The sequence below is a fragment of the Trichosurus vulpecula genome, chromosome 3 (genome assembly GCF_011100635.1).
Source record: "Trichosurus vulpecula isolate mTriVul1 chromosome 3, mTriVul1.pri, whole genome shotgun sequence".
Classification (NCBI taxonomy): domain Eukaryota; kingdom Metazoa; phylum Chordata; class Mammalia; order Diprotodontia; family Phalangeridae; genus Trichosurus; species Trichosurus vulpecula.
The window spans coordinates 187,274,680-187,290,011 of record NC_050575.1 but is presented as its reverse complement, the minus strand read 5'-3'; the positions used below and the strand labels follow the sequence as shown (position 1 = coordinate 187,290,011).

Genomic DNA, 15,332 nt, shown 5'->3' with positions numbered 1-15,332 from the left:
CTACTGAAAGCTATCATCACAAAAAAGAATCTTGATACAGCAAAACAAGAAATAATTAAAGAAAGTTGTCCTGAAGTATTAGAACAAGACAGAAATAGGAAAAAATCACCAATCACCACCTGAAAAAGATCTTACAAGGAAAAACTACAGGAATATTATAGTCAAATTCCGAAACACTCAGCTCAAGGAGAAAATATTATAAGCAACAAGAAAAAAACAATTAAATATGGTGGTGCCACAAATAGAATCACATAAGACCTAGCAGTGGTGACACTAAAAGACCACAGCTCTTGGAACACTGTATATCGAAGAGCAAAAGATGGGTTGCAGCAGAAAATATCATACTCAGCAAAGTTAAGCATAATCCTCAAGGAAAAGAAATGGAAATTTAATGAACTGCCAGACTTTCAGGATTTTGTTTAAAAAAGCAACAAGATGAACTCAACAGAAGATTTCACATAATAAGATCCAAGAGAAATATAAGGTACATATCAAAGACTAATTACAAGGGATTCAATAAGGACAGACTGTTTACTTTTTATATGAGGAAATATAAAACATGTATATCTAAGATTATTATTTATAATTGGGCAGTTCAAAAGAAAGACTGGGGTAGACCTGAGTATGATAGGATTCTAAAAAGCAAAACTGCTTAGGAAAAGGTAAAATGAGGTGTGAGAGGAAAAACTGACACAGATTAACTAGATGGGGGAGGAGGGCTGGTACTTTTGGAACCCTGCTTTCATCGGGAATGGGTTTAAGAGGGAACAATACATATATATGTATATATATACATGTAGATATATATATCTGCATATATATACATATTACACATATATATTCAATTTAGCAGGGCATAAAAGTCATCTAAATTCAGAAAGAAATAAAAAGCTAAGGGGATAGGAAGAAGGAGGGGATAAGAGAGATCTTTAGAGGGGAGGATGAGAGAATATGAAGAGGGGCAGTAGAGAAGGGTGTTTAGATTAATGGGAATGGGAGGATATGGGGGGATCTGTAGAGTAAGGGTAGGTTAAGTAATAGGAGGGCAAGCTAGTGGGTAGAAGTAAAATAGAGGAGTCAGGAGGGATAGGAAATAAAAGATACACACGAACATAAAATAAAGATGAGGAGTAGAATTTATTAGGAAAAAAACAGGGGTAGTAATCATGATCTCAGACAAAGTAAAAGCTAAAATAGATTTAATCAAAACAAAAACAAGGAAACTACACTATATGTCAGCCATATTAACCAAAATTGATTAGACTCTTTAAAATAACTAGACAGCATAGGGCTGGAATATTGCTGTGGTGTGGGAAATGATGAGTTGGTGGACTTAGAAATATGGAAAGACTCAGACTTACAGGGAGGAAGGGGGGAAGAAGAACAAAATAAAAAGCACACAGCAGAGAACAAAACTTACAAGGAAGCAAAGAAAAGATACCTCTGAACACAATGTGTAGTATTTATTATATAAGCTTTCTTGAAAAGGAAATTTATTGCATTTTGTATACATATTTTGAATCCTCTCTTATATTCTGCTGTCCATATGGCAATGCTTTTTTTCTTTTCTTATTTTGTATTTAAATTTTAATATTTAAGTTTATGTTTCTTTGTCTTTTCTTATTGTGTATTTAAGTTTTTCTATTTAAGTTTAAAATAAATTAATTTTTAAAATTGATCAATAAGCATTTAAGTACTTATTTTGTGTCAGGTACTGCACTAAATGCTAGGGATACAAAGGAAAATTAAGTCCCTGATCTTAAAGAGTTTACATAGGGGTGACAATAAATAGGCATATACTATATATATATATATATATGCATATATATGTATAATATGTATATTTTAAATGAAAAGTAATCTCAAAGATGAAGGCAAATAGCTGTTGGGGGAATAAGATAAGACTTTCTACAGAACGTGGTATTTAACCTGAGTCTTAAGGGAAGCTAGAGTTAACTAAGAGGTAGATATGAAGGAGAAGAGCATTTCAGGCACGGGGGACAGCTAGTGCAAAGCACTAAGATGAAATATGAAGTACTTTCCCCTAGAAGAGGAGGGGACTAATTGCCCTCCTTGTCTAGGGAAAAGTACTACCCTTTGCTGAGATCAGGAAAGGCCCCCCTAAAAGGTGGCATTTAATATACAGGAAACCAACACAAATACACAAGACAAAAAGGGATTTCTCAGTGCATAAGATATCAAAGGATATAAAGAGTTCTCAAAAGAATTGCTAACTATTAACAACATATAAGAGACTGTTACATCTCACTAATTAATAAATATAACAGTAGAGAACTGATGGAGGAGGCTTGGAAATCTTTTTACAGAAAGATACTATTGACATAAAACTGGAAGAACCCTGCTCCCCAATTTGGAGCATACCCAGTTATTCTGTAGCTAGTTCTGATCTGCTAGCCACATAATGAAGAGACAGACTATTGATTAACTGCGTAGCCAGAATGGGTGCATGCAAAATAATTAGTCACCTTGAGTCTCTTTGATCCCAGGCTTTTCCCAAAATGACTGGCAATGAAAAAACTAACCCTGAGGTAGGTGAAGAGGCCACAGTCCTCTTTGAGAATGAAGGGCAAACACAACCCTATCCTTCTCCATCTCCCTCCTCTGCCCAAAGGAAGGTACATTTCAATGGCTGAAAGCTTCTTCTTTAAATCCAGGTTTACTGGCTAGATAGATTTCCCAGGTATTGAGGGAAATGGGAGAAGAGGAATATTTATCCTTCTGTTCTTTCTATATCTTTGAAGTAAATATTCCTTTGTAAAACCTAGTTGATGTTAATTATTTCTATGGGGCTATGAAGCTAATTACTGGACGCTGACAGTAGAGGGAACACCCTGGAATGGGGCTCAAGTTGATAGTATTAGAAAATTGCTCTAGGGTACTAAATCCAAGGTATCACTACATAAGGAAAATACAAATCAAAACAATCCTGATGTTTCACCTCAAATCAAACAAACTGGCAAAGATGACAAAAGATGGAAGTATTCAATACTGGAGGGTTTATGGGAAGACAGACATACTAATGTATTGCTGGTGAAGCTGTAAATTAGGCCAGTAATTCTTCTAGCTTGCATTTATGCTAAGAAAATGACTAAAACATCCATACCTTCTGATTCAAGAGATTCCACTACTAGGTACATATACCAAGAAGGTTACCAATAAAATAAAAAGTTTTATGTGGCACTCTCCCTCAGATGTTTATATCAACACTGTAGGAGAACTGGAAATAAGTAGATGCCTATTGATTTGGGAATAACTAAACAAACTGTGGTATAGGAATACAAAGGAAAATTACTGTACTATAAAAATGATGAATATTACTAATATGCAGAAGCATGCAAAGTGAAATAGAACCAGAAAAATTATATTCATAATGACTACAACTTAGAAATATAGTTGAACAACAATAAAACAAAATAATCAAAAGCGAATGCTGTTAGGTTTATGCCAAGCTTGGCCCTGAAGAAGATATAAGAAAATGCACACCTCCTTTCTCTTCTTTGAAAAGAAGGGAGAACTAGGGATGTGCAATATGTTGCCTTTGCTTGATATATTGGTTAGTTTTGCCGAGCTATTTTTATTCTTTCTTATATAGCATGGCTCTCTGGAAAGGGTAGGAAGAAGGATATATTGGGAAATATAGGTAATGGGAAAAGATACCAATAAACATTTTCAAAGAAGAAAAAGTTGGGTGGATTTAGAACCAAATGAAAGAGTGGACCCGAAAGTGGCAATTAAAAGAGTAATACCAACTTCTATTCTAGTGGAATGCTGTAAAGCCTTCTTTCAACCTTTTTGTTAGCCATTTGAATACAGGCATAGATGACATACCTATGATATCTATGGGATGAAATTATATTAGTAGGGACAGAATCAGGGGCCAAAAAGGTCTTGCCAGAGTACAACAATTAGTAAAATCCAACAAGACTAAAGGTAATAGGGACAAATGTGAAATCCTTTACTAGGATTCAAAAACAAACTGCACAAACATAGCATGTAGAGATGTGATGTGCCATAATTTGTGTGACAAGGATCTGACAGTTTTAATGGATTTCAAACTCAAAATGCATCAACAATGTAGTGTTGCAACTGAAAAGCTGTGGGATCTTAGGCTGCATCAATATACTATATTGTCTTAAGGGGAACGGGTAGGAGAATTGAAAATCTTATTGTATTTTGTCCTAGAGAGATGACATCTAGAGTATTACATTCAGTTCTAGATGCCCTCTTTTAGGAAAGGCATTGACAAACTGGAGCTCATCAAGGGAAAGGTGACCAGAATGATCAAAAGAATCATAATCATGCCACATAAGGATCAATTAAAATAACTGGATATGTTTAGTCTAGAGAAGAGGAGACTTAGTAAGCATTTATTAAGTGCTTAATATGTACCAAGCATTAAAAGCTCTAGAGATACAAATAAAGGCTAAATCAGTGCCTGCTTACCATAAGTATGCATTCCGATGAGGGAGACAACATGGGTATATATGGGGAATATACATATATAAGTATATGTGTGTATGTATATGTGTATATGTGTGTGTATGTGTGTGTACACACGCAGAGAGGGAGAATAGATGGAAGGTAATCTGAGAAGCGAGGTTATTAGTGGCTGGGCGAGACTAAGAAATGCCATTATAAAGTGTTATTTGAGATGAGTATTAGAGGAGTATTAAAGGGAAACTAAGTCAAAAGTAAGGTGGCAGAGATAGGACTTCAAGGAGCCAAGATGGTGGAGTAAACCATAAATCATCGTAAACTCTCCCATATTCACCTCCAAACAACCAAAAATAGTACCCCAAAACAAAACCTAGAACAGTATAACCAGCAAAAAATAGGGTGAAACAATCTTTTGTCCAAGAAACTTGGAAGATCAGCAAGAAAGGTCTGTCCCACTCAGACCGAACTCAGTTCAGAATAGAAAGCCTCTGAGCAAGCCAGCAGCAAGCCCCACCTCAGCCAACCAGCGAGAGATCCTGAGCCCCAGTGTGATGGAGCAGACAAAGGTCAACACCAGGACCACCTATGTGCCTCAGCATAGCCAAGGAAAGCGGTATACTCCAACTCTAAGAACTGCCATGTGCTTTAGCATAGCCCAGGCAAACAGGCATCCTCAAGCAGCCAGACCTCCACCTGCTGAAGCACAGCCCCAGGCAAACTGGAAGCCTCCAGAGGCCAGACTTCCACATGCTTCAGTGTAGCCTTGGGAAAATGCAGTAACACTCCACTGGCCTCAACACATGCCAGACACCAGCACAAGCCCCCCAACTCTGCACCAGGTAAGCTGCCAGGTGCCTAAAGCCTCCAGCAGTGCCAGCCACTCCACACCTTACCTGCTAAACATAGTGCCAGACACAAGGGTCTCCTGTGGGCTTCAGGGTAACATCAGTGAAGCAACAGGTAGACAGCCAGTGCCTTCAGCCCTAGGGACAAGAAGCTTCAGACAGTGCCCCTTTCACCTCAGCAGCAGAGCTCAAATTTAAAAGAAATGGAAAAGGCCAAAAAGGATGAGCAGAAGACAAGAAAAAAAGAATCTGGCATAGAAAGTTATCATGGTGACAGGGAAGACCAAGACACAAACTCAGAAGACAACAATGTCAAAACACCTATGGGCAAAACCCCAAAGAAAAACAAGAAGTGGTCTTGAGCCCAGAAAGAACTCATGGAAGAGCTCAAAAAGGAGCTTAAAAATCAAATAAGAGGTAGAAGAAAAACAGGGGAAAAATGAGAGTGATACTGCTTAAAAAGTAGAATTTGCCAAATGGAAAAGGAGATACAAAAATCCAGTGAAGAAAACAACTCCCTAAAAGGTAGAATTGGTCAAATGGAAAAGGAAGTACATAAGCTCACCGGGGTAAACAACTCCTTATAGGTTAGAATTGGGCAAATGGAAGCTAATGACTCTGTGAGACATCAAGAATCAATCAAACAAATTCAAAAGAATAAAAAAATACTATTAAAAAAAGTAAGGTGGCAGAGCATCCCAAGAATGGGAGACAGCCAATGCAAAGCCACAAAGATAGGAGATGAAGTATCATATTCAAGGAATTAAGGAACTAAAAGTAGGCCAGTGTAGTTGAATCAGATTATGTGAAGGACAGTGAAGTGTATAGAAGAATGGAAAGATAAGAAAAGGTGAGGACATAAAGATATCTAAAGGCTAAACAGGGTAGTTTATATTTGGTCCCAGAGGTAAAAGGGAGCCACTGGAGCTCATTAAGAGGGTGGGGATAATCTGGTCAGATCTATGCTTTATTTATTTTTAATTTTATTTTTCAATTTGAAAAAAATGTGTTTTCTCAAAGACTTATATGCTTTAGAAAAATTACTTTGGACAGTGCCACATAGATTGGAGTGGAGAGAAACTTGAAGCAGGGGAATGGTTAGTCCAGGAAAGAGGTGAAGAAGGCCTAAGCTAAGGTTGTAGATAATTGAGAAAGGGAGATGCTAAAGATGTTGTGAAGACAGAAATGAAACCATTTTTCAACAGACTGAATATGTGAGGAGAGTGAGAATTTGAGGACGACACTTAGTTTGTGCGCCCCCATGCCCAGAAAGATGATGGTACCCTAGACAATAATAATGAAGTTTAGAAGAAGGATGAGTTTAAGGGGAAGAATAACGAGTTGTTTTGTACATATTGAGTTTGAGATGCCTATAGAACATCTAGTTTGAGATCTCCAAAAAGCAGGAGGAGATATATGACTTTATCTCAAGAAAGAGATGAGGAATGGATACAAAATGATATTCACATGGAGAGAGATAATACCTCACCTCATTGGAACTATCATCAAGTAAGACAATATAGAGCAAAAGGGAAGAAAGGCCAGGAAGAGCATTTATGGTCACCTAGAGTTAGTGGGTGTGATACAAAAGAAAAGAAATCAGCAAAAGAGACTAAGAAATGAAAATTATTTGTTTTCAATTCTCTGAAGGATATAACATGGCAAAAAAGATTAGGTTATATTTTGCTTGGCCCAGGAAGGAAGAACTAAGAGTAAAGGGTGTGAATTATAAAGGCAGATTTCTTGGCTTGATATCAAGCACATTTCTTTTTAGTTTTCTTTTTATTTTTAGTTTACAACACTCAGTTCCACAAGTTTTTGAGTTACAAATTTTCTCTCTCTCCCTCTCCTCCCCCTTGCTCCCCAAGACAGCAAGTAATCCGGGTTCTACATACAGCTTCACGTTAAACTTATTTACACAATAGTCAAGTTGTAAAGAAGAATTATTAACCAATAAGCACATTTCTAATAATTAGAACTGCTCAGAAGTGGAATGGATCAACTGAAAAAGAAATAAATAGTTTGGATGATTATATATTCTGGGAATTTTGTAGAAGGGATTCATAATTAAAGTATGGAGAGAACAAGATAAAATCATAAGTCCCTATCTTCTATGAGAATCTATAAATAAATTTATTCCCTTTTTCAAAATAGGCAACTGTTCTTACCAAGTTTCTTTTTATTATCTGTAGGACATTCTAGGTGACTAAAATATATCCTTAAAATAACTACCCTTAAAAGGATATGTAAACAAATTATTTCAACTGATAAATTCATTTTCAATAACATACCTGTCATATAAAGATTCTCCAAATTTTCTTGAAGAATTTAAATCATCCTTTTGTTTGTATCTCTTATTAATTTGGTTGATCAATGATTCTGCTGCATCAGTAAACTGTTTTTCTTTTGTCTTTTCTTTCTGAAATAGTTAATCAATTGACTTAAAAGTGTATTACCCAATAAAAATACATGTTAAATTAAAACAATGCAAAAATCAAAAGTAGATACATTCAGTCAGATTTATATATAAAATGTGAAAAGATTTTGTATATTTGGGTTGTCATATATTCAAATGGAAAAACTGAGAATAGTACCTACATAAGGAAGGTAATTAAATACAGTCAAAAAATTACCAAACTGTTGGAACATTTTGATCCACCTATTTAAATGGAGGGAATTATAGTTCAAAGAAGTCAAAGATAGAAAAGCTCCTAATATAGCAACATATAGCAATACTTCTGGTTGTAGCACGTACATACACACACACACACACACGCACACATACACACACACAGAGGAAATTGGAGACAAAGCAGGTATCCATTTGTTACGGAGTGGTTGAACAAACTATGGTATATGAATGATATAGAAATTTAACTATCACAAGAAATGACAAATAACAAATGGGGAATTCAAAAAAATATTAGAAGAGCTCTGGTACTTGAGTATGATGAAATATCACACCATAAAAATGACAGATACAAAAATGACAGATGGAATTCAGAGAAACATGAAAAGACACACATTGATATAAAGTAAGTAGAATCAGAAAACAATATATCTAATAGATATAACATAAATGAAAAGAACACTAAAACAAAGCTGAAAACTCTGTAATTATAATGATGGCTATTGGTCCCAGAGAGAAATGTGAAAAATTCACCCCTCTCCTTTCCTTGGAGGGATGGGAGACTGAATGGGGAATTACTGCATATACTGTTAAATGCAAATTTTTTAGTTAGTTTTGTTTGTTTTTTACTACAAAGGAAGGCTCAGTAGATGGGATTGAGAAGGACATATCTAAAAATGACTATGATGTGAAGAAAAAGTTATTAAAATTTTTTAAAGTAAATATACCTATATTTACACTAATATCCAAGAGCAGTATAATCTGGGTAATGGAGGTTAAAAGTTATCTATCTCTCTATAAAATACAACCAGGTATATAGCATATATATTGATTTTTTAAAGATTCAAATACATTTTAATGTTAAAATATTAATGAATTTCAAACCAGAACCAGAAAAAAATGGCAAAATACATTTTAGCACACTTCATACCAGAACCTCTAAATCTGATAATTAATTGATCTTCCTGCCTCTCTCAAAGCAGTAATCCACAATGTAGACTACCAGATAAATATTTATAAAATATCACTTCAAAAGATCACATCATTCTCTTATAATATAACCTACCTTCAAAGAGTTGTTGTAGTATTGTTGCTCTATGTGCATATTTACTATTGTTATTATTACTCAAAACATTTGAGGCACTTTTGTCGTTTACAGGAAAAGACTTAGCTACCTACTAAGACAAGAGACTCCCTACAATACGGTGCCAATCCTATTACTTTCCTACATAGACCCCTCTCAGTACTCTCCTGAACAGGATTCATACTTTTCTAGAGGGAAAGATGGTTCTTGGATGTAAGCAAATGTTGCAGTAAAATTGTTTCCTCTGCCCCCAAACAAATCTTACCTTTAAACTTGAGCCTAGCTCATTATTTTATTCAAAACAGTTTTGGGGCATTTAATATATACCAGTCACTGTGTTAGGTTATAGAATAAGAAAAAAAAGAGATAGTCACTACAACTTTAAGAAATAAATTATCTAGTAAGGGAGTTAAAGCATGCATAAATAACTGCAATGCATGGCTGAAAATGCATAAATACCAAAAGAAAGCTACAAAATATTTTGGGAGTTCAGAAGAGGGAGTCACTATTTCTAGTTAGGTATATTGGAAAAATTTCACAAAGGAAATGGCAGTTGGGGAGGGGGAGGTCTGAAAGAGGAGGTGAGATTATGGACAAATAATTTTAGAAAAATGCGAAAATTTAAGAAAAATTCCAAGTCTGCATTAATTAAATCAGGTCTTTTGAAACTATATTATAATGAAAACACAGTAATATGAAAGTCTGAATACTCTGAAAGCTCACCTTTCTATTTGTTTCTAGGTCACAAGATCTAATTTCTGATATCACTCCTTTCATAGGCCTTCTATTACTTTTGGCATTTGTTCCAGAAGAAATGGTTTTATCACAACAATCATTATTTAGATCTTTTGCCAGAACCAATTTCTTGGTGTATATCAGAGATTTTTCAATAGTCCTATTTAGAAGAACTGATTTAAAGGTTTCAGATTCAATACGCCAGTCATTTTCCTTGTTTTTTTCAGTATTTTCCTGACCTAAACTGACAGAATTATTTAGTGGTTGTCTTCCGTTTGTTTCACAAGTTTCCATTTTTGTTTTCTTCTTTTTGTTAGATTCCACATGTCCTTTTCTTTTCCGATTTTGTATCATATTTTTTTCCAGTGCAATATTATCAGATGTTGTTGAAAGAGAGGATTTTTTTGTGACTCTTTCACTAACAACATCTAGTGGGGGGAAAAAGAAAAAAATTGAATGTATTGTTATTTACTGAAAGTTATAATATTAATATTTTACAGTTATTACTATAAAACAATTACACATTATTACACAAATTTAACCTTGATTAAATGTTTCTTCTGGTGATGTGCTTGCACTCTCTTTACTACAAATTTTAATATTTGTTATAGGTGTCCAGCAAGTCCATTTTGAATGGATGTTATTTTCACAAATGTTGTCCATAACACCAGGCAATCTATAAAGACAATTGCATTTGATTGTTGCTAAACAAGAAAACATTAATGTTTAATATTATTTAAATAGTAACAGATCCTAATAAATTTAAAATTTGATAATCGTTATTTTAGAATGAGTTTAACTATAGAATTGATCCAGTTAGGCAGCCTCCTAGCATACAACACACAATGGCGACAAGGGCCACTTTTCATGATGACTTTTTATAAGTTCAAACACTTAAACACTGTAAAATTTTGCTTTCCTAGTCATAAAGTTATATTGTAAGAAGTCAAGTGAATCTGTTATTCCTCACACATAATATTACTGTATTCTCCTTCATGATACTTGATTGTTCTTTAGCCTGTATTGTAGCATTAAAGAAATATTTGTCCTTAACTATTAATCTATTATGCCCTGGTAAAAAATGCCCAAGAAATTTCCATTTTTAATAGTTTAAGCAGGTCCTCTGAATACTTACAAAGGTTTATCTATTTTCTCAACTGGTTGTGAATCAGGAATGATATCCACATCTCCATCTAAATAAAACACAAATTATTTTTTCTCTTTAGGGAGAGATAGTCATCTGGCAGAACCTGTTTTCTTACTGAGATTTTAAGTGTTTTCCAGACAAAAATCCTGTTTCATGTTTATTTTGCATTTTTTGCAATGACTACCAAAATTCTGAGCATATAGATTTGTCATGCAAAAAAAAACCCACAAAAACATCTTTTTTTGGCTACCAAAAGGAATGCAAATATGAATAAGAATAAGAGGTGGCAGGGGAGGGTCTAAATGATAAGAAAAATCATTTAAATTGAACAGAAAGGCACTTACTAGAATTTTGTTTTACTAACACACTGATGTTCTCATCATTTTCTGTCATTTCTGAGGGCTTAGCAGCTGTGATTGGCTATAAGATAAGAGGATCTATTAAAATATAATCTTTATACTTTTAATTATTATTAAAAATCTCAATAAATTAGGAAATTATTATTTTGAAAATATTGAAACTTTTTAAAATAACTGCCATTAATTTAGTCTCTAATGAGGGATGTTCATGTTTGCTTCATAAAAATGTTTGAATACTATCTTAGAGAATAAATCAATTATCTTCACCTCAAGTAAAGAAGCATGACAAATCAAAGACAATTAATCAATCAACAATAATGTATCAAGTGCCTACTATGTGGAATACGAAGACAAAAAAATTAGTTCTCTGTCCCCAAGGGACAGAGAATATTCTACAGGGAGATATAAATGTATATGCATATATAAAATAGATAAAAGCATTTTCTGAAGAAAGATGCTCTAGCATTTACCTGATTTAGATCAGGTAATGTCTCATGTGTGTGAACTGCGTCTTGAAGGAAATGGGATTCTAAGAGATGGAGACAGGGAAGGTCTACATTCAAGACATGAAGGGCATTTAGAACAAAGCGGGGATTTAGGAGAGTGCGTGTCCTTTATGAGGAAGATTAAGAAGGCCAGTATGTGTGGACCTTAGAGCATGGAAAATGAATTAATTTGCAACAAGACTAGAAAGGTAAGTTGGACCAAGGTGTGATGAACTTTGAATATTAAAAACAGCTTATATTTTATCCTTCAGATAACAGGGAATTAATAGTATTTACTGAAGAGAGGAGTGACATGGTCAGACCTGAAATTTAGGAAAATCACTTTGTTGTCTGGGTGGATTCCTTCCTTCAATTGAACCAGGAAGGGATGTGGTATTCTTCACTCCCTTTTCTTGTACTTCGTAAATACTGGGTGGTTCAGTGGAGTTCACCATTTTCAAAGGTGGTTTAACTCTTCCTGTTCGAGGTGTTGCTAAAATACAGAGTAAGATTTTTATTAGTTGCTGACATTATTGATACATTTTATAGGTTTAGACACATATACATAAATACAAATATGAATGTGTTCCCTCCATCTAGGTGATGTAGTGACAGTATTATAAAGATAAATTATATATATATATATATATATGAATATATAGATTCATACATATATTCAAAGATACTACTACTTTTGGAGTTTTCATCCTATAATAAAAATATATGTATGTTAAATGATTAGTTTTCTTCTTAAGAAAAATTAGCAATATCCACTTGAAATATTTCTAATAATTAATAGTGTATATTGTAAATTTTATCAACTTACATATGTTGGCTAATAAGGTCTTCCTAGATGGTTTATCTGTACCAGGAATAGACATTGATGCTTCAGACATTTTCCTTTTAACAGGAGTTATCATCTTAAATGATAAGAAACAAATGTTATGATGATGAATGCACATCCTCTTTCTAAATGAAAATACCTCATAATTACATTTGTAACAATCTAAATGATGCCAATGTGGATATTTACGAACAACGACATACTTGTAAATTCTATAATTCAGATAAATATTTTCGGTTTTTAAATATTTAACATTATACAGACACAATCAAAACTATAGTGATGGAATCATGTTTTACAGAATGCTAACAAATATTCAGTACTACAGGATAATTCAAATTTATACAACATCTTAAAGAGTTAGGTACTGCAAGTACTAATAGTCCCATTTTGTAAATGAAGAAAGCAAGGTTATTAAAATATGAAGTGACCTTTCCCATGGTCCCACAACTATATGTTTCAGAGTAAGGATTGAGATCCATTTCTTCTGACTTCATGTTAAGGGTTTTTTCCATTATTCAATGCTGCTTCTTTAACAAGCCTACTTCTATATCTTTGGTTAACAATATTTTATTGACAAAGAATACATTTCATTAAATTCTACATAACATATGCTTAGATTTCCTACTACAGTAGCAATATAATTAATGAAGAAGTTATCTGTTTTATAATTTGTATTTTAGTAGTTAAAAGTCTTAAACTATCATATTTTTAACTCATCTGATTTACACAACTAACAAAATTTTCCCCTTTTTGTCAGGAGGATATTAATGGTATTGTAGGAACAGAATGACTGCTGATACACAAACCTGGGGGAAGGTGGACTTACTGTCCTAAGCATGATCAAAATGTAATTTGGGGAATGCTACTGAGGTCTTAGAAGTTTGTAGAACAGAAATAGATAGGCACGGGACAGATTGATTAGTCGAATAAGAAAGAAGGAAAATCAGAAACAGTGTTTCTCAAAATGGGTTTTTCTGAAAATCAAACATGGAAAAACAGGTGGTATCAAAAGAAGATGAATAAAAGGAGGGGGCAGACAGATTATTGAAAATAATATGGTCTCTACCACTGAAGTAGGGACAAACATTGGGGAAATTGGCATAAGAGAGGTATAGAAAGGGCCCAAGATTAATCAGAAAGCTAAGGGATTTAATTGGCAGTCTCCTCTTACAAAATGGCAATTTGGGGGAATAGTTATGAGGAGCTTCAAAATGGCAAGATATCTGACTCCTCCATATGATTCAAATAAGAAGTATTTATTTCAATATAATTGGTTCCCTTTCCATTATTATTTGTTTTAATTTATCCATTTAAAAATATTCTGAGGAGTCCATGGGCTTCACCATACTGCCAAAGAGTTCATTAAATATCCCTGGTTTTATCCTTTGCATGGTCAGATGACATGTGGAGCATTATGTTCAGTTCAGGAAGCCATAGTTTAAAATACACATTGAGGGGCAGCTAGGTGGCTCAGTGAGTAGAGCACCGGCCCTGGAGTCAGGAGGACCTGAGTTCAAATCCGGCCTCAGACACTTGACACATGTACTAACTGTGTGACCTTGGGCAAGTCACTTAACCCCAATTGCCCTACCAAAAATAAAAAAAAATACACATTGATAAGTTGGAAAACATTCAGAGGAGGCAACCAGGATGGTGAAGACCTTTTAGACTATGTCATATGAGGATCAGTTGAAGAAACTGGAAATGATTGATCTGGTGAAGAGAAGACTCAGTGGTGGCGGGGTGGGGAGGAAAGGGGACATGATAGTTCCTTTTCAAATATTTTGAAGGGTGCTGATATGGAAAAGAATTTCTGCTTTTGTTTGGCTCCAGATGGAAGAAGTAGGGGCAAACAGCAGAACTGCATAAAGGTAAATTTAGGCTGGATGTCAGGAAAAACAAAACAAAACAAAAACTTCCTAACAATTAGAACTGTCCAAAAGTAGAATGATATACCTCAGGAGATAAAGGGTTCTTGCTCTTTGAAGGTCTTCAAGCATAGGCTGGATGAACACTTGTTGGGTATTGATTATAACATAGTCAGGGATTTCTTTGAGGTATAGTCACTGAAATCCCTTCAAACTCTAAAATTCTGTAAAAAGGATTTACTGAAAATTTCTGAGCAAGGCTGTGATGTTATTCAATAGTAGTCAATGAAAATCAATTCAGTAGTGGTATGCAGGGTAGAATGTGGGTGAAGGTAAGGTTTGGAGACTAGAGTTATGGAGATCACCTTGAATTCATGCATGCATGCCTTCACTCATGGAAAGCCCTTCCCCTATCTAAATCTTTTCAATCTCAAGACTTACTTCACAAAACTTTGCCTACCTATTCCAATCTTCACTGATCTCTGATTCCTTTTCACTACAAAAGCACTTCAGCATGTACCATACAATTTGGTATTTGGCATGCTATATTATATTATTCACATCATTCAAGTTAAACACTTGGAGGACAGGGACCATATCTCACATTTTTTGTATATTCCCCAAAGTTTTAAAAGCCAAAGAAGTAATTTACACAAGAGGTACTGAGGGTCTATGATAGAAGTTGCTAGAAAAGACTAGAGAAAGAGGGATGGATGTGATATTAAAGGAAGAACTTATAAGACTTTGTAACTGGATACGAAAAGAAAAAAGAGAGACATCAAAAGTTAGTCGTTGGTCCCTTTTCTTCCTTCTTTGCATGTATGTTCTTTGCATCGACTACTATACCTCTATGCAAATGATTTCCAAAAATTAAT

The 15,332-nt window shown here is 34.5% G+C and overlaps 1 protein-coding gene across 1 annotated transcript in view; it reads right to left on the bottom strand.

Moving 5' to 3' along the window:
* SYCP2 (synaptonemal complex protein 2) overlaps positions 1–15,332 on the bottom strand; it is a 112,755-nt gene that overhangs the window by 37,231 nt on the left and 60,192 nt on the right. The window contains 7 exon segments of the mRNA XM_036749896.1: positions 7,595–7,752; positions 9,740–10,179; positions 10,294–10,427; positions 10,887–10,944; positions 11,243–11,318; positions 12,066–12,235; positions 12,569–12,662. Coding sequence (XP_036605791.1) covers positions 7,595–7,752; positions 9,740–10,179; positions 10,294–10,427; positions 10,887–10,944; positions 11,243–11,318; positions 12,066–12,235; positions 12,569–12,662 — 1,130 coding nt within the window.